Source organism: Peromyscus californicus, unplaced genomic scaffold, assembly GCF_007827085.1.
Source record: "Peromyscus californicus insignis strain IS unplaced genomic scaffold, ASM782708v3 Scaffold_21__1_contigs__length_65335640, whole genome shotgun sequence".
Lineage (NCBI taxonomy): Eukaryota > Metazoa > Chordata > Mammalia > Rodentia > Cricetidae > Peromyscus > Peromyscus californicus.
This window is the reverse complement of record NW_026294514.1, coordinates 14168022-14192275: the sequence shown is the minus strand read 5'-3', so window position 1 is coordinate 14192275 and position 24254 is coordinate 14168022. Positions and strand designations below refer to the sequence as shown.

At 39.8% G+C, this 24254-nt stretch overlaps 1 protein-coding gene across 36 annotated transcripts in view; it reads right to left on the bottom strand.

The window, feature by feature from the left end:
* The window catches only part of Abi2 (abl interactor 2), a 94468-nt gene that overhangs the window by 8496 nt on the left and 61718 nt on the right, over positions 1-24254 (bottom strand). For 19 of the 36 annotated variants that reach the window (XM_052749609.1, XM_052749608.1, XM_052749620.1 and 16 more), the window contains 2 exons: positions 12716-12802; positions 6472-6645 (listed from right to left, as the gene is read on the bottom strand). In XM_052749609.1, the coding sequence (XP_052605569.1) occupies positions 6472-6645; positions 12716-12802 (261 nt within the window). The remainder of the gene's footprint in view (positions 1-6471; positions 6646-12715; positions 12803-24254) is intronic. The other 17 variants (XM_052749617.1, XM_052749616.1, XM_052749615.1 and 14 more) reach the window with 1 other exon arrangement.

The window sequence follows — 24254 nt, the reverse complement described above, 5'->3', positions numbered from 1 at the left end:
CTGGGTGGTAGGCCCCCTCAAAGAGCCAAAAGAATAAAGAAAAAAACAACCATCAACAGGCGTGAACATGGTGGACAGACATACATGAAAATGAAGGCAAAGAACACCCAAACACATGGTTTTGAAAAGCATTGGCTGGAACTTCTAGAGAAGCTCCCTGGGTCTGGAGTTTCCTGAAGGAAGGCTTTAAACCATAAACTCGGTGTCTTCACACTACATGGGAATGTTCCAGGTACCTTTTTCATTTCTTGGTACTGGAGATAAAACCCAGGACCAAGTGATCTACCACCAAACCACATCCCTAAGCACATCAATTTTTTTTTTTTTTTGAGTGAGCTCTGCTAATCTGTTTTTAAGAACTTGTTTATTTCCTCTAAATTATTAAACTTATGGGCATAAAGTTAATCAGTTAATCATATTTTTTATTATCCTCTTACCTATAGGACACATAATGATACCTTTCAATTTCATTCCAAACATTTTTAACATGTCATTTAATGTTATAAATTTCTTTCTAAATACTGGTCCACACATATTAATATGTACACACACACACACACACAAAGGTAAAAGTAGGCTGGGAAAATGGGTCAGTGGTAGAGTGTTTGCCTGGCACACATGAAACCCTGGGGTTCATTCTTCAGTCAGTCTGTCTGTCTGTCTGTGTCTCTCTGTCTGTCTCTCACATGTACACCTAGTTTTCCTTATGTTTTCTTCTTTAAAAAAAAAAACTAATTCCTTTTAAGTGTTTATTTCATTTCTAAATGACTGACTATCCCTCCTGGAGTGGTGTTTTGTTTGTCAGTAGTAGAGATGGCTTACTACGTCACTTCGACTGGCCTTGAACTCCTGGGCTCAAGAACTCCTTCCCTGTCTCCCAACAACTTGGGGCTACAGGACTGTGTCACAATCTCAATTTATTTCTGTTTTCTATTTTAGCAAAATCCTTTTATGGTCAAAAAGTGTACTTTCTATCATTTCAAGCTTTATTTATAGAGACTTTTTTTATAGCCCAAAATACAATCTACATCAACAAAAATGAATGTAGTATTTTAAAGGAATATACATTATGTAATTCCTTGATGAAATGTCCCATACTTCTCAAAGAAGGCAAGTTGATTACTTATATGGTTCATGTCTTTCTATATCCTTATTGATTTATTATTTCTTTTGTAAAAAGATATAAGCAGGAATACTAAAGTCTAACTAAAATTATGATTTGCTCTTTTCCTTTCAGGATTTTTCATTTTTATAGACATAGGATTGCTATATCTCCTTTAATGAAATAACTCAATTACCCTTAAGTACTGTCTCTCTTATTGTATATAATATCCCACACTCTGAAATCTTTGACATTAATACAGCTAACCAGCCGGGCGGTGGTGGCGCACGCCTTTAATCCCAGCACTCAGGAGGCAGAGCCAGGCAGATCTCTGTGAGTTCGAGGCCAGCCTGGGCTACCAAGTGAGTTCCAGGAAAAGGCGAAAAGCTACACAGAGAAACCCTGTCTCAAAAAAAACCAAAAAAAAAAATACAGCTAACCTAGCCCTCTTTTGATAAATATTGTTTTAATTTTTTTCTAACGGTATCCTTAAAGTGGGTTTCTTATAAGCAATATACACATTTGGTCTTTTGATGTAATCTCTCAATTCTCATTTGAGGTTCTTTAAGTACTTTACTTCTCAGTGCCCATGTGGATAGGCTACATTTCCAACTGCTAGCTGTATATTCAAATCCAGTTTGTCTGGGCTGGGGAGCTGGCTCAGCAGGTAAAGCCTTCAGCACACAAGTTCCAATCTCCAGAACACACAGGAAGCAGGCCAGGAGCAGACCTGCAAGCCAGTGTTCCCACAGCAAGGCGGAAGGCGGAGACAGGGCCACCACGCCTGCTCCACACAGTGACAAACATCAAGAGAACTTGTCTCAAACAAGCTGAAAGGTGAGCCTGACACCAAAGGTTCTCTTCTGAACTCCAGAATGTGCCTGCAGGTACTCACGAGATTTTTTTTTTCCCTTAATTCTGTCTCATTACTTATTTTTCTTCTTGACTCTTTTGAATTGAGTATTTATTTAACTTTCCAATTTGCATGTAATCTAACCTTTGTTTTCTGTGTTTTTCCTGCATGTTCTACAGCTTACATTATTTACACAGTCGGACATGTTTATACATTGTGGCTTTAAGAATATACTAGTTCACAGGCAGTCCATAAACTTTATATTTACTTGCACTTCCCTTCCATTATTTGTCTTAGTGAAGTCCCTTTCATATGTGTTCTAAGAACAGTGTAGCTATCTTTAAAACATAAAGAAGACGTGATACCCATATACTTACCATTTACTCTTCACTCTGCCTTTGTAGATCTGAGATTTCATCTGGTATACCTTCTGTATGAAATCTCCTTTCAAATCTCTTAGCATGTCTCTGCTAGTCAGGAGGTCTTAGCCCTTTCCTCCCTTTTGATCTGTAAAGGTCTTTAAAAGGATATTTAGCTGTGTGGTGGTGGCACATACCACATCCCAGCACTTGGCAGAGGCAAGTGATCTCTGTGAGTTCCAGGACAGCCAGGACCATGTAAAGAGATCGTGTCTCAAAATAAGTAAAAATTTGTAAATAGCAATAATAAATAAATAAATAATAGAGTGCTTTGGCTAAAGAACTTCTTTCATTGCTTTGAAGATGTTCCGCCTCCAATCTGCAGGAAAACTATGCAGTTGTTCTGTTTTCTTATGAGTAATACGTCATTTCTCTTCTAAAACTCTTTTAATATTATTCTCTTTATTAATGGTTTTTAACTCTTTATAATGTGCCTTAACATGGTTTTCTTTGTCTCTTCTATTTGGAGTTTACTTCTTTATACTCTGAATTTATAGTTTTTATGGTAGATAACTTCCAAACAAGCTCCCAATGATTTCTGCCTCATGGTACTTGAATCTTTATGCCAAAACCCACTCCCTACATTTGGCTAAACCTATTGACTTGCTTTTATTAAAGCTTTATAACCTTTATTTTTATTTTATGTGTGTGGGTAGTTTGCCTGCATGAACATCTGTGCACCACATGCATGAAGTATCCACAGAGGCCAGAAGAATACATCAGATCCCCCTCAGAATAGCAGTTCTGAACTGCCATGAATGTTCCGGAAATCAAATCCAGGTCCTTGGAAGAGCAGCCAGTGCACTTAAGCACTGACCCAGCTCTCCAGCTTGCTTTAATAAACAACTTGAAGGCTGGGGAGACAGCTCTGACCATAAAATGCTACTGAAGCATGACAGCCTGTGCTGTAGAACAATCCTTTGCTACACTATGAATATGTATTACTCTCATTGGTTAATAAAAAACTGATAGGTCGGTAGCTGGGCAAGAAGTTAGGCAGGAAAGCCAAACTGAGAATAATGGGAAGAAGGAGAGCAGAGTCAGGAGAGACAGCTGCCCAGGAAGCAAAATATGGTAGAGGACAGGTACAGCCATGAGCCACGGAGCAATACACAGATATGAGTTAATTTAAGTGTAAGAGCTAGCTAGTAATAAGCCTGGGATTAAGCCTCTGAGTGGTTATTTGGGAATTGGTGGGTGGGAAAGAAATGTCCAACTATAGGCCTGAGTTTGACCTGGAATACTAACGTAAGAAGTCTGGTTGATGATACACATCTGTAATCCTAGCACTAGGAAGATGGGAACAAGTAGATCTGGGGTTCGCTAACCAGCTAGTCTAGCCTAATCAACAAGCCCCAGATCTCAATGAGAAAACACTGTCTCACAAAATAAGGTGAACAGCTCCTAATGAACAATATCCAAGGTTTTCTGGCCTCTACATGCATGCATGCACGTGCACATACTCACACTCTCACAAAACAACATGATGAAACTGATAAATCACTTCTGAGATTAGGTCAAAAAACTTCTGTCCTGCCAACACACTTTCTTTGGCTCTTCTTGCTTATTCATTCTAAGGAGGGAACTGTGAGCTGCCCCTATGGAAAGACCCATCAGTCCAGAACTGTGGGCAACCTGGCTAAAAGGGAAGCTAAGACCCTCATGTTAATAATCCAGGATAAAATTAATCCTGCCTTAGGCAGATAAATGATCTTGAGAGTACGTTCTCCCCTAGTCAAGTCTTTTAAAACAACTGTAAGTTGCAGCCCATACCTGATCTACTACCATGAGAGACTCCCTGGGTTACAAGGCCCAGTTATGCCACACAGACAAGTAGAAGAGAACAGTATTTTGTTTAAGACAGTAAATTCTGGAATCATTTGTTAGATAGCAATAGACAACTAGATGTATCTTCTTCAGCTGTGGAAACATTTTGACTATGATTTGTGTCAAGTCTATTTTACCTTTTCTAGAGGCTACAAACATATAAGCACACATATACATACATACACACACACACATACACAAACACACAAACACATACACACACATATAAAATAAATACTATTTAATCTGGCCCTATATACCTACTGGTTTGCTTTTGCTTTTTAAAATGTTTCTTTCTTCTTTGTGGCACAGTTTGGATGTTGCTATTGACAGGGTCAAGGCTGCTGATCCCTTCTTCTGTAATGCTATTCCAGATACTCTATTTTTCATCTCCAAGAAGTTCAATCTCTAAAAATATTCTGTTTCTCTCTCATGGTCACTTTCCTTCAACCTCCTTGACAATCTGTGACATTTATAAAACCTACATAGCTGGAAAGAACTGATTGCCTTTTGTTTGGGGGGCAAGCTATGCTACCACCTGTTACTGAGTGTCAAAGGAGAACTGTTTTGTGTAACCACCACCACCACCACCACCACCACCACCACCACCACCACCACCCGTTTCTGTTTGAAGAGAAAGAATAAATCTACTTACTGTTGCTCAATCTTGTAAAAAATGTTAAGTCCACTATTTATTTAAGATTTACTTTGTTTTTGATTATGTGATTTTGTGTGTCTGTGTGACAATATGTACATGAGTGCAGGTGCTCACAGAGGCCAGAAGCATCAGATCCCCTGGAGCTGGAGTTAGAGGTGATTGTAAGTCATCCAACATGGGCACTGGGAGCCAAACATGGATCCTCTGCAAAAGTCGTACATGCTTTTAACTGTGAGCCATCTTGTCAGCCCCATAAGCTCTATTTTTTCATAAAAGCCCACAGGTGATTTTTTGGTGGTTTGGATGAGAATGATCCCCATAGGTTCATATGTTCGAGTGCTTGGTCACTAGTTCGTAGACTTATTAGGAAGGATTAGGAGTTGTGGGAGTTGTGGCATTGTTGGTGAAGGTGTGTCACTGGGGGATGGGTTTTGAAGTCTCAAAAGCCCACACCAGGCCCAACCCCTCCAATCCTTCTGTGTCTCTGTCTTTCTCCCTCTTTCTTTCTGCCTGCTGCCTGCAGATCAGGATGTGTAAGCTCTTAGCTACTCTCCAGTACTCTACCTGTCTGCTTGCCGCCATGCTCCCTACCATGGTGATCATGGACTAACCTCTGAAACTGTAAGCAAGCCCCCAATTGAATGCTTTCCTTCTGTAAATTGCCTGGCCATGGTATTTCATCACAGCAACAGAACAGTAACTAAAACATGATTCTAACATGTTTTGAGACATAGTGGGTGGTTGCTTTGGTCTTTTTAACAGAAAATTTCCTGCTACATCAATTCTCGCCCCATTCTAAGCTGGTTAGATTTTTTTTTCTTTTTCCTTTTGAATCGGGGTCTTACTCTGTAGTCCAGGCTGACCTGGACCTCACCATGTAGCTCAATCTGGCCTTAACCTCCCAAGTGCTGGAGTTGTAGGTATGAGCCACCTGATTAGTCTCCAGACTTGGAAGCTCCTGTCCCAAGGTGCTATGTTATGGTCACCTAACAGAGGCAATTTTACACACACACACACACACACACACACACACACACACACACACACACACACACACACCATGTTCCAAAAGATACTGAGACATCATTCTTTGGAAGAAAGTTACCTATGGAGATAATCAAACTCAAACATGTAAAAACACGTCAAAATTAATTATCTAAAAGTTCAGCACAGTGGTACACACCTATAATCCCAGCATGAGGCAGAAGGATCAAGAGTTAGAAGCCAACCTGGGTTACCTGGTGAGACTGCTTCCAAAAGAAGAAAAATCAAAATAACAATAATGCTGATGATGACGGATGAAAGCACAGAGATAGAAATAATTTGGAAAAATAATCTTCTTCCTGGGGGATTCCAAAGAAAAGCCTAACTGTTTTTGTTTTACGTGTTATACAAATAATCTGTGAAAAGCAAGTTCAATACTAACAGATAGGCATAAAATGTTACCAATAACCTTCAAAATCATAAACACTGTAAACTGACTGAATAACCAAAATGGAACAGATAATACAAATAAGTAAAGTTTTACTTGTAAGTAAAAACTAAACAAGACTCTTTCCTGTATGTACCTGCAAGTCTCATACCTATGTACAGACCGCCCCCTGACACTTACCCTTTTCCAAGTAAGACCTTGGAGCCCATGGTGGGTCCTCTTCAGCATAAGGATCACTGTACTCAACCACAGCGGCTTCCTCCTCCTCATAATCTTCTGGAGGTGGCGGTGGAGGGGGGGATTCGTCAAAGACTGGCTCCTCCACAGGTGGTGGTGGAGGGGGTGTATCTGAAACTAAGAATTTATCAAGCTGATAAACTATATATTACGTAAAGTTCAATATTTAGCTGAGCTTCTAGTTAATTAAATAAAAACCCAGACTCGAAAATGATCATCTTTCAAAAAATGAATGAGTAAAAGTAATTTTCACACCATTATAGTGTTTTAAATCGCCAAGCATGACTTCTCCCTCCCTTCTGGGTTAGTGTTGTTGATGGATGCTGAATGAGGTTTGGTCAAAATACTTAACTATTGGGCCTCCAGAACCTTTCAATAATAATACACAATCACCTTTCTAAAGAAATGAGTACAATATAGTTGGGCTTTATACCCTATCCGAGGAATTCTCAGAGATATTAAAAACTTGAGTACTCAGTCACACACAGTCAAAGTGGCAGTCAAATTTTTACAGTGTGCTACTTTGTTCTCTGCTTTCTATCTACTCAGACAGGTCCTCACTATATAACCCAAACTGGCCTCAAACTCACAATCCTACTGCCTCAGCTAGGTTCATGAGGATGCACTACCCCACCAGCCTAATTTTCATTAAACAGAACTGTATCAAATTGGGGAGGAAAAATCACTAACAACTTTGGGTAGCTTCAGACATTAAAACATTTTGTTTGTAGAATTTGAACTAATTCAGGTCTAATCATTATTTAAAATTTCTTGACACTACATGTCCATAGGTATTATTAGAATTAGTCTCATCATATTGTAGCATGTAAAAAAAATCATCTCCAAGCCGGGCAGTGGTGGCGCACACCTTTAATCCCAGCACTCGGGAGGCAGAGCCACACGGATCTCTGTGAGTTCGAGTCCAACCTGGTCTACAGAGTGAGATCGAGAACAGGCACCAAAACTACACGGGGAAACCCTGTCTCGAAAAACCAAAAATAAAAATAAAAATAAAATAAAAAATCATCTCCAAACCCAGAAAACTCAAAGTTCTCAAAATGCTTGGTACATACTTGAACATAACAAAGCAAAGTAAATTTGCACTGAGCAGCTACTCAGTTCAAACATCAGCACTTATCTCACTATATTATAAAGCACTAAAACTGCACACACGAAACTCTCTGTAGTCAGCCGTATTCCCACCACACTCTGCTACTTCCGTGTTCCTGCCCATGCTTTACCATTCTGTACTTACCTATGTCGTAAACACTGATGCATTAAAACACCTTTACTCATATGGGTTTATGGAGTTGGAGGGTTTTTTTTTTCCTGGGGGGGGTCTCACTGTGTAGCCTAGGCTGGTCTTGAACTTGTGCCTGACACTAGTCTTGTTTTTGTTTGTTTGTTTTGTTTTTCGAGACAGGGTTTCTCTGTGTAGCTTTGGCGCCTTTCCTGGATCTCACTCTGTAGACCAGGCTGGCCTCGAACTCACAGAGATCCGCCTGCCTCTGTCTCCCAAGTGCTGGGATTAAAGGCGTGCGCCACCACTGCCTGGCTTGTTTTTGTTTTTTGTTTTGCTTTTTTTTTTTTTAGGTTTTTTTTTTTGTCTTTTTAAATATAAAATAAATCCATGCTCTTAATATATCCCTTATTTAAATTTAATGCTTTTCATACAATGGGGGGAAAACAACAGTGAAACTTCTGTGTACATTATAAGAGAGCGCATGCACAGAAACAGAGATCCAGGGACTTTCAGGAAAATCCGAGAAATTATGCTATAAATTACTTAAAATACCAACACTGATCATTTTTACCTTCCTTATAACTGCCTCAGAGCCAGATGACTAAGACTGCCACAGTTATTGATTTTACCTGTACAGTGTACCAGTTATCCAGCTGGTACTTTAAAACACATTGTTTTACTTAATCTCTTAGATAATTTATTTTTACTTTTTTGTGATTCTAGAGCTCTATTCGAGATCCTTACACATCCTACGCAAACCCTCTAAACTTCACTCCCAAGCAAAGGTGTTTTTAATCTTAATTTTACAGATGTGAAAAAAGATTAATGTTCCTGTAGCAATAGATGAAAAAACACCTGAGTACTTCCCTCTGCCCATTACCTTAGAAGCTACACTATACTAGAAGATAAAATTTGCAGCTCTTAAGTCATGCTTCATCATCACTAAGTAAATAGCACCCAAGAGCTTCGTGTGGCTAGAAACTAGGTTCTGCACTGAAAAGAATATGGTGGGCAAGTGTCACCAAGATGTGAACAACCAAATTTTGATTTATAATTAAGCAGAGTAAAGCTTTAAGAAATTAAAGTAGCATGCATTATAGACCAAATTCTTTATGTGGACCAGAAAAGGCTTCCTGAGACCTGATGGATGAGTCGAGTCAATGGCTGGGAGGTAGTAGGGCATGGGGATAGACTTCAAGTTAGCTGTAAAGAATGAAAGTATTTTTTCAAAGTACAGAGATAAAGCAGGAAGGAAATTTTCAAAGAATCATCCAAAGTTGGGACAGGCAGTGGCGACCTAAAAGGACTCAGCACAAAAGGGTTTACTAAGTTTGGGCTCTACTCATGAGTAACAAGGGGCGCCATCTGAGTAGTCCAACTAATAATAACAGAGGCATCTGTGCATTTTATCACAGTGTAAGGGGTTTGATATATTCGATAATAAATACTCCAAGTGATTCCAGACTCTTCCACACACTAAATTTAATGCAAAAAATATTACTTCCATAGACTATGTTTAAAATAATGCCAAGAAAGCCTTATGATGATTCTAAAACAAAGATATACAACTTTCCAAGGTGCATATTTTGAAGAAAATAACATTCCTTTGAATGTATAAGCTCTGCCACGACTGTTAAGCCAGTCCCAGCATACGTCATAGGCAGGGAGAAAGGAGGAACTGGAAGGAAGGGGGTTGAGCAAAGGCAGTCAGTTACAATAGGAGCCAAATTAGAAGAGGCTTTTAAAATACTAAGAGTGCTGTTCTAATAATGTTTTACAATTGTCCACTCAAGCGGCAAGTCTGGACCACCACTGTGATTGAGTACTTAAATAATGTTAAATTAAAACACTACTTCGACTCATGAAATATTTTGATGTTTCTACAAACCTAATAACTTTCACTAATTACTGGTAAAAGTTATTGACTAATTCCATAATCCTACTCAACATTTGAAGTCCAATGGTTGAAGGTTAAAAAAAAAAAAAGAAAACATTCTGACAGATTGTTAGTCTTCAAAGTCAGTTTCAAATCTGAATGCTCATCTTGTCAGCTGATTTAAAAAAATAACTTTCCCCTTACTATTCAACTGTCTTCTTTAACCAGTGAACGTCAACTGATCTGTGATGGAGGAAATGTCACTCTAACTGTAACGACACTTCAACTCAACTGCAAAGTCCTTCAAATTTGGACCTCCAAAAGCCTTTTCTAATCAGTCTGCTATTTCAGGACATTTCAAATGCAGTATCTTCTAACCTGCAGCTAACCTCAAAGCCTGGCTGTACTTGGCACACTAGATCAGCTGACCATTGCTAGGAGAACACTTCCTCCTAGGCCAGCGTGAGTCACACAAGCCAAAGAACAGTGGGCAGCAAAGGAGCAATTTAAAATATAAAAAACGTTCTTGGACATACATGAAAATACCTCTTAAATTTAAGAAAACATCTTTAAAATTACACTGTTTTAAAGCTCACAGACATTCTAACAGAAATAATAAACGAATATTGTTATGCATCATCAAATAGAAAAGCAAAGGTACTTGACAGATTCAACCCTTGGGCACTGTGCTGCCTAGTTTTATGTCAACTCGACACAGACTGTCATTTTGGAAGAGGGAACATCAATTGAGAAAATGCTCCCAACCAGACTGGCCTGAGGCAAGCCTGTGATACATTTTCTTGATTTATGATTGATGTGGGCAGGCCCAGCCTATTGTGGGTGGGGCGATCCCTGGGCTGGTGGTCAGGTGCACTATAAGAAAACAGGCTGACAAGCTATGAGGAGCAAGCCTCCATATCAGCTCCTGCATCCTGCCCTGCTTAGTTCCAGCCCTGACTTCCTTCAGTGAAGGGCTGTTACCTGGAAGTATAAGCAAAAGAAACTCTTTCCTCCCCAAGGTGCTTTTGTTCATGGTGTTTATCACAGCAACAGAAACCCTAACATGGATGGGCACTAAGACTGGACTACAACCAGTTAAAATACAAACACAAAATACAAAAGAGGAGGGCCCCAAAGTGCCTGCTATGGGCCAGACACTTTCTAAGTGCCAAGGATCCAGGCAGCAGACAAAGTGAGCAAAGCCCCTGCTCTGACACACCTTACACTCTACACTGTTAAATGCCTACTTCCAGAGAATCTTAGCAAGGGATTAGTATTACTGCTAGTCCCTGAGTGGCACCACCTTCTATAGGAAAGGTGGCCAGTGGGCTACTACAGCCTGATGACATTCTGTCTTAATATACAATTTGACCTTTGAACAAAGCACAGATTACATACAGCACCTTTCCCACAATCACCAACAGTCAGAAATGTCCATAACTTCTGACTCTCCAAGAACCTAGTAATAGCCTGATACTGACAGGAAGCCTTAGCAATTAGTCAATTAACACATATTCTGCCAAATGTATTATATACAGAGAAAAATTATGAGATCACAATTACTCCCTCAAACACCCCTCCTACCCAGCAGCAGAAATTAATCCTAGGGCTTTTGCTCATCAGACAAGTGCTCTACCACCCTGCTATACCCCACCCTCGGGAGAACACTTTTTACCTTAATAGACAATTTACTGAGAATGCAGGGATAATGAGCCTAACTCTGCATGTTAGGCAGTTCTGTAACATGAGTTCACAGTAGTACCAGGAGGTTACCAAGTGTTACAGGAGTAAAGCAACACAGGTTAATTCCATGCAGCTATGATTTCAATAATACTGCATCTTTACATTTGCTTACATTTTTCTTACAATGAGGTCACATGTGGCCTGTGAATGTTTTTATGCTTGAGTTTGATAAAATTTTAACTTTTTATAATAGATTTATGGTTATTTCGTGACTTTTGTTAGTTATTATTGAAATTTGTGTTGTGGGTGTGCCATAGTCTTGTCTGTCCTTTACTATCAAACAATTCAAACCATGTTATTCAAGGATCAACTCTAAGTCCCCTAAGTTTAGATTCCATGACATCATGCAACTTTATGGCTGATGTGGCCCCTTAGGAACCTATCACAGAGACTGATTTTTTTCCCCTTTCTGTAACAGCCACTCATCACTAAATGTTGATACAGGCTTCCCAATTTAGAAATACAAGTCTCCTGAGTTCCTTAATGCTTCTCCAGAAGACTTAACATACCAAGAAAATTAGTTGTATGACTATGCATGATTCAACAGCAGACCACAAACCAAAGAAAACTCACTGCCAATATATGGCTACTTCTTGGGAGACAAACTGGCAGACTGATCGTCTGTGCCCGACTGTGGTGTGGTCCTTATTATACTTGGAATGGGAGAGAGTGATCTACTCAGGCCACCAATAACACATCTATGAGTCTAGTAATAGCAAACTAGCCTACTGTTTTGTTGAGGCAATTGAGAAAAAAAGCAGGATATTTTATTTGGCAATTATATTACTTACAAAAAAAAAAAAACTCATGCCGTTTTTCTTCTCTTACATTTATACTATTTTATGTGTATTTGTCTTATTTTTAAAACTATGTGATTTTGTCTTATCTTTAAAACTATGGGATTTTGGTTATGGTTCTGAGGAATCAAACCTGGGATCTCATGTAAGCTAAACATGTGCTCCCAGAAACTGTCATTTTTAAAGCTATTGGAAAGCAGAGAAATTTACCGTCATGATCTTTTAATTTTTACTTTTAATTATGTGTTTAAGTGTGGATGTGTGCATGTCAGTGCCATTGTCTGCAGAGGCCAGAAGTGTAGGATCTTCCTGGAGCTGGAGTCCAGGTCTTCTGTAAGAGCAGAGCAGACTCTTAGCCACTGAGCTCTCTCCAGCCCACCTCTATTACTTTATCATCACTATCAGAAATTCTGACAACGACTTATTCAAATCTGTAAAGCATTAGTGAGTGACTATTCAGTCAATCATATGTACATTACATTGTATGCCTGTAATCTGAACTACAGCAGAAAGAAGACATAAACTTACTATTTTCTTGGACTCTGGCCACAAATCCCATTAAAGGTAACTGAGGAGTTACCTGTAGGATGGAAGGAGGAGGAGGAGCAAGAGATACTGCAAAAACAAAAAAGGTGTGGAGGATAAGGGGTAAGGGCGGGTTACAGCAAAAGGAAGGGCAATACAATAAAACATATAAAGGAGGAAAAGCACTTCTCACAAACATGTGTCTACCTTACGGATCCACTTTTGAGGGAATGTCATAAACCAAACACACTAGAGTCTTAGTAACCCTCAAACCTACAGCAGGAACCATTAGCATGCGCAGCTCTGCTCTACGTAATGGGAACCAATCCTCTTCGTATCTACTGCAAATGCCTTCTCTGCTGATTACCATGAATAATGTGGTTGATTTTCTGAGTTTATCTTGAAAGTTACAAAGTTAAACATTTGTCAGTACAGGAGAAAAAATATGACATCCCAGCAACCTAAATAGGCTTTTTATTACTTCAGTAACAAATAACAGGCATTAATTAGATCTCCATTTAGATAAATAAGTAGGAAATGAGTTCTTACTGAGTGGCAAGGACTCTGCTAGACCAGTTATCGGAGCCTTTCATTGAGAGATGCTCTTACTGGAGGTTTTCCTAACTCCAATTCATGGTATTTCCTCCTTAAGCCTACAGAAAACACCTCTGTTCTTCTCCCAGAGTGTGTTCCTCCATCTCAAATGCCTGGCATAGTTTAGGAATACTGTAAACCTTCAATAGATATTTATGTATGAACAAACAAGTCAGATGCTCAAATAATTTTTAGAAGGTTAACTCTACAGTTATGGTTCCCTTCAGAAAGCACATATACTATGGTAGCCATATTCTTAATGGAATTCTCTATTTGCTCCAAAATATAAGACTAATAAAACTAAAAAGATACGCTGAGAAATGGTGGCCCACGCCTTTAATCCCAGCACTCAGGAGGCAGAGGCAGGCAGATCTCTTTGAGTTCAAGGCCAGCCTGGTCTACAGAGTGAGTTCCAGGACAGCCAAGGCTACACAGAGAAACCCTGTCTTGAAAAACAAAAAACAAAAAAACCCTAAAAAGATGCAAGTGTTTCTTCTCTCAAACACACACACACACACACTCATCTTAAATCTATAATCTTTGTCTAACTTTGCAGGAGACAGTGCTGGCCACAAGGAGGAAGGCTACAGAGAACTGGTCTCTGAACAAATACTTGAAGAAAAGATGTATGCTAAGCAGACAGAAGATGAGAAAATCAAGCTTTAGGAATCGAGTTAGGACAAAGGCTTAGAGGCATAAAATAGCATGAGCAGAGTTCACAGAACCAAAAATGTTTCCTCTATATGGCTAGTAGGAGATATGTTTAAAAATTAAATCAGGCAATAGTGGCACACATCTGTAATCCCAGCACTTGGGAGGCAGAGGGAAGCAGATCTCTGAGTTCAAGGACAGCGTGAGTTCCAGGACAGCCAAGGGCTACACAGAGAAAACCTGTCTAAAAAAGCAAATAAAGCCGGGCGGTGGTGGCGCACGCCTTTAATCCCAGCACTCGGGAGGCAGAGGCAGGTGGATCTCTGTGAGTTCGAGGCCAGCCTGGTCTACAGCGCGAGATCCAGGAAAGGCGCAAAGCTACACAGAGAAACCCTGTCTCGAAAAACCAAAAAAAAAAAAAAAAAATGCAAAAAAAAAAAAAAAGCAAATAAACAAACAAACAGGACTGGAAAATTGGCTCAGCAGTTAAGAGCACCTGTTGCTTCTTGCAGAGGACCTGAGTTTGGTTCCCAACACCCACACAGTAGCTCACAACCATCTGTAACTCTAGTTCCATGAATCCAAAAACCTCTATGACCTCCACAGGTACCTGGCGTGCATGTGGTGCATATACATTCATGTAGGCAAAACACTCAAACGTAAAACAAAGATGAAATGTTTAATGAAAATCACAGAAACGTGAGTAATGTGGGCATGAGAAAGAGAAGGATTACATGAAGTGCTTGGTGTAAAGAGACTGATTTTTTTTTTTAAAGTCACTCAGCCTCAAATTCTTAAATTTACACTTTCTGTGGTTAGACACCATAACCATTAGATCCTCTGGATCTAATCCATAAATATGATACGAGAAACAGATAATGCAACCTTATTTCACAGAGTGGAAGCAAAGATTTTATTTCAAAAGCTTAATTCAAGACCTGGCACACAATAAATCACGGCAGATTCTAGAAACAAAAGAAAAACTTGGTTCTGTGTAGGTAAACGAGTATCTGGTAACTAATGATTAATTAGCATACAAAGTTGAGCAAAAAGGCAAAGGGATTATTATACTTTCCACCTCATGGTTAAAGTTAGGAAGCTGTTAACTCACTAACCGTGGCGGGGAAGTACTGGAGAAGCAGAGTGGTCAGTGTAGACACAACCAATGATGCATTCGGGTAACTTAAGCATAAAATGAGAGGCAACAGGAAAATATGGGTGGGATATATTAAAACTCAAGAAGTATAAGGTGCCGGGCGGTGATGGCGCACGCCTTTAATCCCAACACTCGGAGGGCAGAGGCAGGTGGATCTCTGTGAGTTCAAGGCCAGCCTGGGCTACCAAGTGAGTTCCAGAAAAGGCGCAAAGCTACACAGAGAAACCCTGCCTCGAAAAACCAAAAAAAAAAGAAAAGAAAGAAGTATAAGGTATAAAGAAGTCTACTATCAGTAGAGTGGTAATGGCTGCCAGTGTGCAGAGACATGCAAGAACATGTAAAATGTACAGAGAAAAGCTAAGCAGACCATTTTGAAGAGTATCTAGACGTAAACCAGCATAACCTCAGAAACTGGTCCCTCTCTTCAAAAAATAACTTAGGTTTTAGGTTTCTCCCTAAAATCACTTCTTGGCAGGAAATCCCTGACTCTGAAGATTAGGGTTGTTGGTGCCACATCTGCATGTTGCCAGGAGACAGCGAGCAGCGTGGGGGCAGGACAGCAGCTGCAGCTGAGAAACAGCAGTACATGGCATAGGACATCATGAAAGGGCCCACTGCTGACACACATCCTGTGACACTACACAACCTCTTCTGATAGCAGACACACCAAACTTCCTCCCTTCCTCTCAAACAGAAAAATGGTACTCTCTCTCTTCAGTTATTGTTTATACACCAAATAAAAACATTAACTTTTATACTTGGCAAAAAAGGAAAAGAAAAAGTGCATGCATATTTTAACAGCAGTCTTTTTATGGACAAATCAAGGTTATTAATTTTTAAAGATGAATATGCCTTCTTTTCTAGACATGAGACTACCACATGCTTTTAAGAAGGCCACCAAAAGCAGCCATGGAAAAGCCGATCTCAGACCTCCCTTAAACAGAATAACTCTGAAACAAGCTGTTTTTCTAAGCTACTCTCAGGAAAATTTCAAAAACTCATTGTGGTGGTTTGAAAGAAAATGTCCCTCTCATAGGGAGTGGCACTATGAGGAGTTATGGCCTTTGTTGGAGTAGGTGTGGCCTTATTGGAGGAAGTGTGTCAGTGTGTGTGTGGAGAGGGGTGGGTTTTGAGGTCTCCTATGCTCAAGCTCCACCCAGTGTGACATAGTTCACTTCCTGTTGCTTGTGATCACGACATAGTACTCTCAGCTCCTTCTCCAGCACCTCTGCCTCCACACTGCCATGTCCTGCCATAAAGATAATTCACTAAACCTCTGAGATATAAGCCAGCCCCAATTAAATGTTTTTCCTTTATAAGAGTTGCCATAGGGACTAGAGAGATGGCTCAGAGGTTAAGAGCCCTGGCTGCTCTTCCAGAGGTCCCGAGTTCAATTCCCAGCAACCACATGGTGGCTCACAACCATCTGTAATGAGATCTGATGCCCTCTTCTGGCCTGCAGACAGAACACTGTGTACATAATAAAGAAATAAATGAAAAAAAAAAAAAAAAGAGTTGCCATGGTCACGGTGCCTCTTCACAGCAACAGAAACCCTAAGACACTGATGTAACCAGAATTCCGTTCTTCCTGATTCTGTGCATTCCTCTGAACAGGAAAGAGCAGGAAGCAGAAGCTGCTGACAAATCAGTAGTACAATGTGTGCTTCCTGGGCCAAAGGCTTTAAATTCCATCCTCGATTAACAACCAAAGAATGGGAAGCATCTTTACCAACTTGTATATTCCCTTATTTACTCACGATGTTTCCTCATATGATAAGACCTTTACCCTAGCACCACAGAAAGATCTCTGAATTAGAATGAGTTACATTATTTTTATTAAAATACAAAGATGGCTCAGTGGTTAAGAGCACTGGCTGCTCTTCCAGAGGACTCGGGATCAATTCCCAGCACCCACATATCAGCTCACAACTATCTGTAACTACAGTTTCATGGGATCCAACGCCTTTTTTGACCGCTGTGGGCACCAAGTACTCATGTAGTGAGTGCACTGATACATGCAAGCAAAACACCCATACACATAAAATAAAATCAGAAAAAACTACAATGGTGTAGTTAGAAGAGACTTACCAGGAGCCTGAGATTCTAGAGTTCTTAAACTGAGCAGCAATGAGAACTACAGTGTTGACTAGAACAGCATTGAGACACTAAAGTACAAGGCTTTCCCAACAAACAGACTCACAGTGAAACAGACTTTATAAATTGCCAGATGGTTTATAAAGCCCTCTGAAGCATCCTTGAGGCCTGATACTTCAAATATCCAGTCAAGAGTTTTAAAGCAACAATGTTGGGCTTTTTCATCTTATTTTTATAAGCTTTATAAATATTCTGGAAAAATAGACAATAAGCATAATAAAAACTGCATCTGAAAAAAAATGGTTCTGGGGAGCTGGAGAAATGGCTCAGAGGTGACCCGTCCCGTGGGCCAGGTTATTGGGGAGACCCGAGGAGGCACCTCCTGAAAGATCAATGGGGGCAAGAGAGAAAGGAGACCAGGCGCATAAGGGAAGACAGAGTCAGTCTGAGTCGCATCAAGGTCTCCTTTATTGACTAGGTATTGAGGCTTATAAGCAGGGCTTCAGGCAGGGAGGGGGAGCAGGGGAAGCAAAAGGAGAGAAGAATGGAAAAATCCTAAGGAAAGGTGAGGTCGCTTTGGTCCCCAGGCCCCTGCAGCTGGCTGATTAGCACGTACTCCAGGAAGTTGTACAGCCCGCAGTTAGGCCAGGAACCTGTTTTTGCAAGGTTTGATAAAGTAAGGAAGGTCACACAAAATTCAAGACACAGCTGTCCGGAGTCGGTCTCCAACACAGAGGGTAAGAGCACTGGCTGTTCTTCCAAAGGACCCGGTTCAATTCCCAGCTCCCACATGGCAGCTGTCTGTAACTCCAGTTCTAGGGGATCTGACACCCTCACACAGATATACATGCAGACAAAACACCAATGCATGTAAAAAATAAATAAAATAAATAAAAATGCTAGTTTAAAAAAAAAAAAAAACAATTCCAGCCGGGTGTCAATGGTGGCACACGCCTTTAATCCCAGCACTCAGGTGGATCTCTCGAGTTCGAGGCCAGCCTGGTCTACAGAGTGAGATCCAGGACAGGCACCAAAACTACATAGAGAAACCCTGTCTCAAAAAAAAAAAAAACCTGCTTCTGATACTAATGAAGAACATTACCTTTGGTAAATACATTAAATTTAGTTGCTGGTATTTTACATTCCAGGGAGGGAAATGATTTATGCAATTTATTTTAAAATATATTTCTTTAAAATAACTATCAACCTAGGATGAGGGAGATTGAAAAGATAATCTGAGTAATCAGTAAAAAGAAGGCTGCCGAGGATCCAACTGGGGTTCCTGAAGAATTGTCAGCCCTGCAGTTTCAGGACATTTTAAAAACCTAGATCATTTGGATATTCTTTTTCAAATACAAAGTCACCAAAAGCTGTTATGCCAAGAAAAATTAGCTGATTATGACTTACAGTTTAAAGACAATTTGCATTTTATAGTCAGTACTAAGGGTCTATTTGTTTTACTGGTCAACTGAGAATGCACTTAACTTTAGCTGTGTTTTTGGTTTGGTTTGCTTCTGTCCTCCCCTAAGAACTATCTACAATAGTGCTCAAAGTTAGCTCCTTACTACTGCTCCTGTTTACTAAGCCACACCAATTTCCAGTCTTCTGCAGATCTGTGATAATACTACACTAACTTCACTGCCTTTAGAGCACTGGTTCTCAATCTGTGGGTCAAGACTCCTTTGGGGATCAAATGGCACTTTCACAGGAATCCCCTATCAGATATCATGCATATCTGATATTTACAATTCATAACAGTAGCAAAGTGACAGTTATGAAGTAGCAACTAATTTTATGGTTGGAGGTCACCACAGCATGAGGAACTGGACTAAGGAAGCATGGCATTAGGTGGAAAGTTGAGAGCTACTGGCTTAGATAACAGTGTAGCCTAAACCACCCCACATTGCTTTTTTACTGTTTCTATTTACATCCACGGGAGGGACATAACTTAAATGCTCTAAGATTATAAAGCCTCTATTTTAAGAAACACTGATTACGGTAAGTTAACCTCTACAAAAGGCTTCATACTTGGAAATTATATGACTAATGTCTTATTAAAGTAGGTTCATTATGTGTATATGAATATGTATGCAAAAATGCACATGTAAATAATATATGCATTCTTTAATACCAAGGTGCTTCATATTCTTAAAGAAGATATTAATGAGTAATTGTATGTGTTTCTGTAACTCTCTTCACTGTTGGCAAATGAATTTCATTTCTGTGATTCTAGATTTTAAAAAGAGAGACTCAAGAGTGTTTGAGTTATGTTCTAATCTACATGTGTCTTCAAGTAACTTGTTTCTGAAGATTTCATTAGAACACAGCTACTACCTCCCTTGAACTTGGCACTGCCATTCCATATTTTAATTCCTGCCAGACCTCCCTGTATCAGAATCAAAACAAACCATACATTAGGAGGAATGTTGTCAGATTTATATCCCACAGAACCCCACTGCCTTGTCAGACTTCATTCTTTAGAAGTATACATCCAAGGCTCTGACAACAAAATATGGGTTCATAAACATAAGCATCATTTCGTTCACAAAATGCTTCACTAAGCAGTACATCTTACAAAAGAGCTGTCAAATAAAAGTCATGCTTGGGGTTGAGGTGCAGGAAAATGACAGAACACTTGCCTAGCATGGATCCTCAAGGATCATGGTTCAAACGCCAGCGACCTCTCCCACCAAAAGAGCGTAATACAGTTTTGTTTTTGTTTGAAAAACACTGATTAATGATAGCTAATATTAATAATGATTAGTTATGATTAACTAATTAATTATAGTACATAGAGCTATAACTGTCTTCTTTAAAGTTACCAAATTCCAAGAGAAGAAAGGCAGAATTTAGAGACAGAAAACACTAAACGATAACTGAGCTGCCTCTCATGGTCCCAACAATTCCAGTTCACTTTATTCCCTTGAGTGTGAAAAATACTTAGATTAAAATCACTCCCTAAAGATTTAATTCTACTTTAAAATACATTTTGGCATATATGAATCTGATTTATAAAGAAAGTATTATTGAAATAAGAAATCTTTAGTACATTAAAAATACAAGTCAAGGGTAGAGCACTTGGCTAACTAATACAGAGCCCAGATTTAGTACTGCAAAAATTAAATACATGAAACAGATGTTTAAACAGCGGTTTGTTCTTTGTTTTTTGGTTTCTTTTTTTTTTTTTTTTTTTTTGGTTTTTTGAGACAGGGTTTCTCGTGTAACAGCTCTACCTGTCCTGGAACTCGCTTTGTAGACCAGGCAGGCCTCGAACTCACAGAGCTCTACCTGCCTCTGCCTCCTGAGTGCTGGGACTACAGGCGTGTGCCAGCACGCCCGGTTACAGATGTCAAATTTTATCTACAGAGTTCTCATAGAACTACTGAGTATATACACGCAACATGAAATATTCCTCCATAATCTTACTAAATACTCTGTACAGCTGGTATCAAAGCTGTAACAGTGAAACCTTTCCCAACTGCATTATGGATCTAATCCATTCTAGATTAACATCATTGTTTCAAATCTTTATATAAAGTAAGAAAGATACAATAGACTATAAGAAGTAATTTCCAGATACCCAGGAGAGCTAGCCCATCTTCTACAGAACTATTAAGCCGACTGTAGCTAATAAACTAAAATTTAAGGATGGGGGGGGGGCATTTAATGGCCAGCCATGCGCGCGCGCGCACACACACACACACACACACACACACACACACACACACACACACACACACACACACATATATTCGGGAGGCTGAGGCAGGAGGAGGATATGAAGCCACAAGTTCAGATCCAGTCTAAATGAGACATTTTTCTTCAAGTGGGGGAGAAAATTAAAGTACAAACCACACTTGAAATGCAAGTTTGTAAAACACAACTATAAGCAGAGTATGTGACATAGTCTGGCAAATTTTAAGATGAAAATGAATTTTAAGAAAGGACCCAGCCTAAATCACCAGGCATGAAAAGAGAACTGTATTTCAATCAAGGCAATCAGGTGGCTGCACACTGCACTTTGATAAACGGCAAATGCAGCATTCAAAAGATGAGAGGAGCCAAGGAGAGTGAAGAGACCAGGATAAAGAGACAAGGCTTCAGTCAATATTCGACAGTATCTCTGAACATTTTCTCAAGACAAGACTGCACAAAAACTAACAAGGACTCCTTGTTAGAGTAGTACTCAAGAGTGTGCTCTATACTGTAACAGGTTTCCATAGTGTGTCCTACACTGTAACAGAGGTTTCCATAGTGTGTCCTACACTGTAACAGAGGTTTCCATAGTGTGCCCTATACTGTAACAGGTTTCCATAGTGTGTCCCCCTATACTGTAACAGGTTTCCATAGTGTGTCCTATACTGTAACAGGTTTCCATAGTGTGTCCTATACTGTAACAGAGGTTTCCATAGTGTGTCCTACACTGTAACAGAGGTTTCCATAGTGTGTCCTACACTGTAACAGAGGTTTCCATAGTGTGTCCCCCTACACTGTAACAGGTTTCCATAGTGTGCCCTATACTGTAACAGAGGTTTCCATAGTGTGCCCTATACTGTAACAGAGGTTTCCATAGTGTGTCCTATACTGTAACAGAGGTTTCCATAGTGTGTCCTATACTGTAACAGAGGTTTCCATAGTGTGTCCTATACTGAAACAGGTTTCCATAGTGTGTCCTATACTGTAACAGAAGTTTCCATAGTATGTCCTATACTGTAACAGAAGTTTCCATAGTATGTCCTACACTGTAAGAGGTTTCCATAGTGTGTCCTATACTGTAACAGGTTTCCATAGTGTGTCCTATACTGTAACAGAGGTTTCCATAGTGTGTCCTACACTGTAACAGAGGTTTCCATAGTGTGTCCTACACTGTAACAGAGGTTTCCATAGTGTGTCCTATACTGTAAGAGGTTTCCATAGTGTGTCCTATACTGTAACAGGTTTCCATAGTGTGTCCTATACTGTAACAGAGGTTTCCATAGTGTGTCCTATACTGTAACAGGTTTCCATAGTGTGTCCCCCTATACTGTAACAGGTTTCCATAGTGTGTCCTATACTGTAACAGAGGTTTCCATAGTGTGTCCTATACTGTAACAGGTTTCCATAGTGTGTCCTATACTGTAACAGGTTTCCATAGTGTGTCCTACACTGTAACAGAGGTTTCCATAGTGTGTCCTATACTGTAAGAGGTTTCCATAGTGTGTCCTATACTGTAAGAGGTTTCCATAGTGTGTCCTATACTGTAACAGGTTTCCATAGTGTGTCCTATACTGTAACAGAGGTTTCCATAGTGTGTCCTACACTGTAACAGAGGTTTCCATAGTGTGTCCTACACTGTAACAGAGGTTTCCATAGTGTGTCCTATACTGTAAGAGGTTTCCATAGTGTGTCCTATACTGTAACAGGTTTCCATAGTGTGTCCTATACTGTAACAGAGGTTTCCATAGTGTGTCCTATACTGTAACAGGTTTCCATAGTGTGTCCCCCTATACTGTAACAGGTTTCCATAGTGTGTCCTATACTGTAACAGAGGTTTCCATAGTGTGTCCTACACTGTAACAGGTTTCCATAGTGTGTCCTACACTGTAACAGAGGTTTCCATAGTGTGTCCTATACTGTAAGAGGTTTCCATAGTGTGTCCTATACTGTAAGAGGTTTCCATAGTGTGCCCTATACTGTAACAGGTTTCCATAGTGTGTCCCCCTATACTGTAACAGGTTTCCATAGTGTGTCCTATACTGTAACAGGTTTCCATAGTGTGTCCTATACTGTAACAGAGGTTTCCATAGTGTGTCCTACACTGTAACAGAGGTTTCCATAGTGTGTCCTACACTGTAACAGAGGTTTCCATAGTGTGCCCTATACTGTAAGAGGTTTCCATAGTGTGTCCTATACTGTAAGAGGTTTCCATAGTGTGTCCTATACTGTAAGAGGTTTCCATAGTGTGTCCTATACTGTAAGAGGTTTCCATAGTGTGTCCTATACTGTAACAGGTTTCCATAGTGTGTCCTATACTGTAACAGGTTTCCATAGTGTGTCCTATACTGTAACAGAGGTTTCCATAGTGTGTCCTATACTGTAACAGAGGTTTCCATAGTGTGTCCTATACTGTAACAGAGGTTTCCATAGTGTGTCCTATACTGTAACAGAGGTTTCCATAGTGTGTCCTATACTATAACAGGTTTCCATAGTGTGTCCTATACTGTAACAGAGGTTTCCATAGTGTGTCCTATACTGTAACAGGTTTCCATAGTGTGTCCTATACTGTAACAGGTTTCCATAGTGTGTCCTATACTGTAACAGAGGTTTCTATAGTGTGTCCTATACTGTAACAGAGGTTTCCATAGTTTGTCCTATACTATAACAGGTTTCCATAGTGAGACCTATACTGAACAGAGGTTTCCCTTCCTCCTTTTTCTCCTTACCAGAAACAGAGAAGCCCTGGCAAGTGAAGAGCAAATATACCTTTTCATCTGAAGGTAGGTAGGACAGGACAATAGAAAAAGCATGAAATACAGAATCAAAAAACATTAAGTTCAAGTCTATCTTGACCATCACCTTGGCCTTGGTTTTACAGGGGCTGGAGAGATTGCGCAACAGTTAAGTGCACTGACTGTTCCTCCTGAGGACCCAGGTTCAGTTCCCAGCACCAACACGGCAGCTCACAACCATCTGTAGCTCCAGTGTTAGGGGATACAGTTCCCTCCCCTGGCTTCTGTGGGCATTAGGCACATACATGGTATACAAGCAAAACACTTGGAAACACATAAAATTCAAAAATTTACACAATTTAATTATCATCAATCTTATTTTCTATATATGAATCAAATGAGATAATAAATAAAAATAAGAGGAGAGTCAATTTTTTTGCAAGATTCTAAAGGGCATAACTAAGGTATCACTAATAGATAGCAGCTTTTAGTAGACAAATTTCTGCTCCATAAATTCAAGGCTTATGAGAGATGGAATGATCTGTCCCCCAAAATCAGAGGAACTCACACAGGCTTAATTACCTTTGGGCAAAAATTAAAAAACAAAACATTAAGTTGA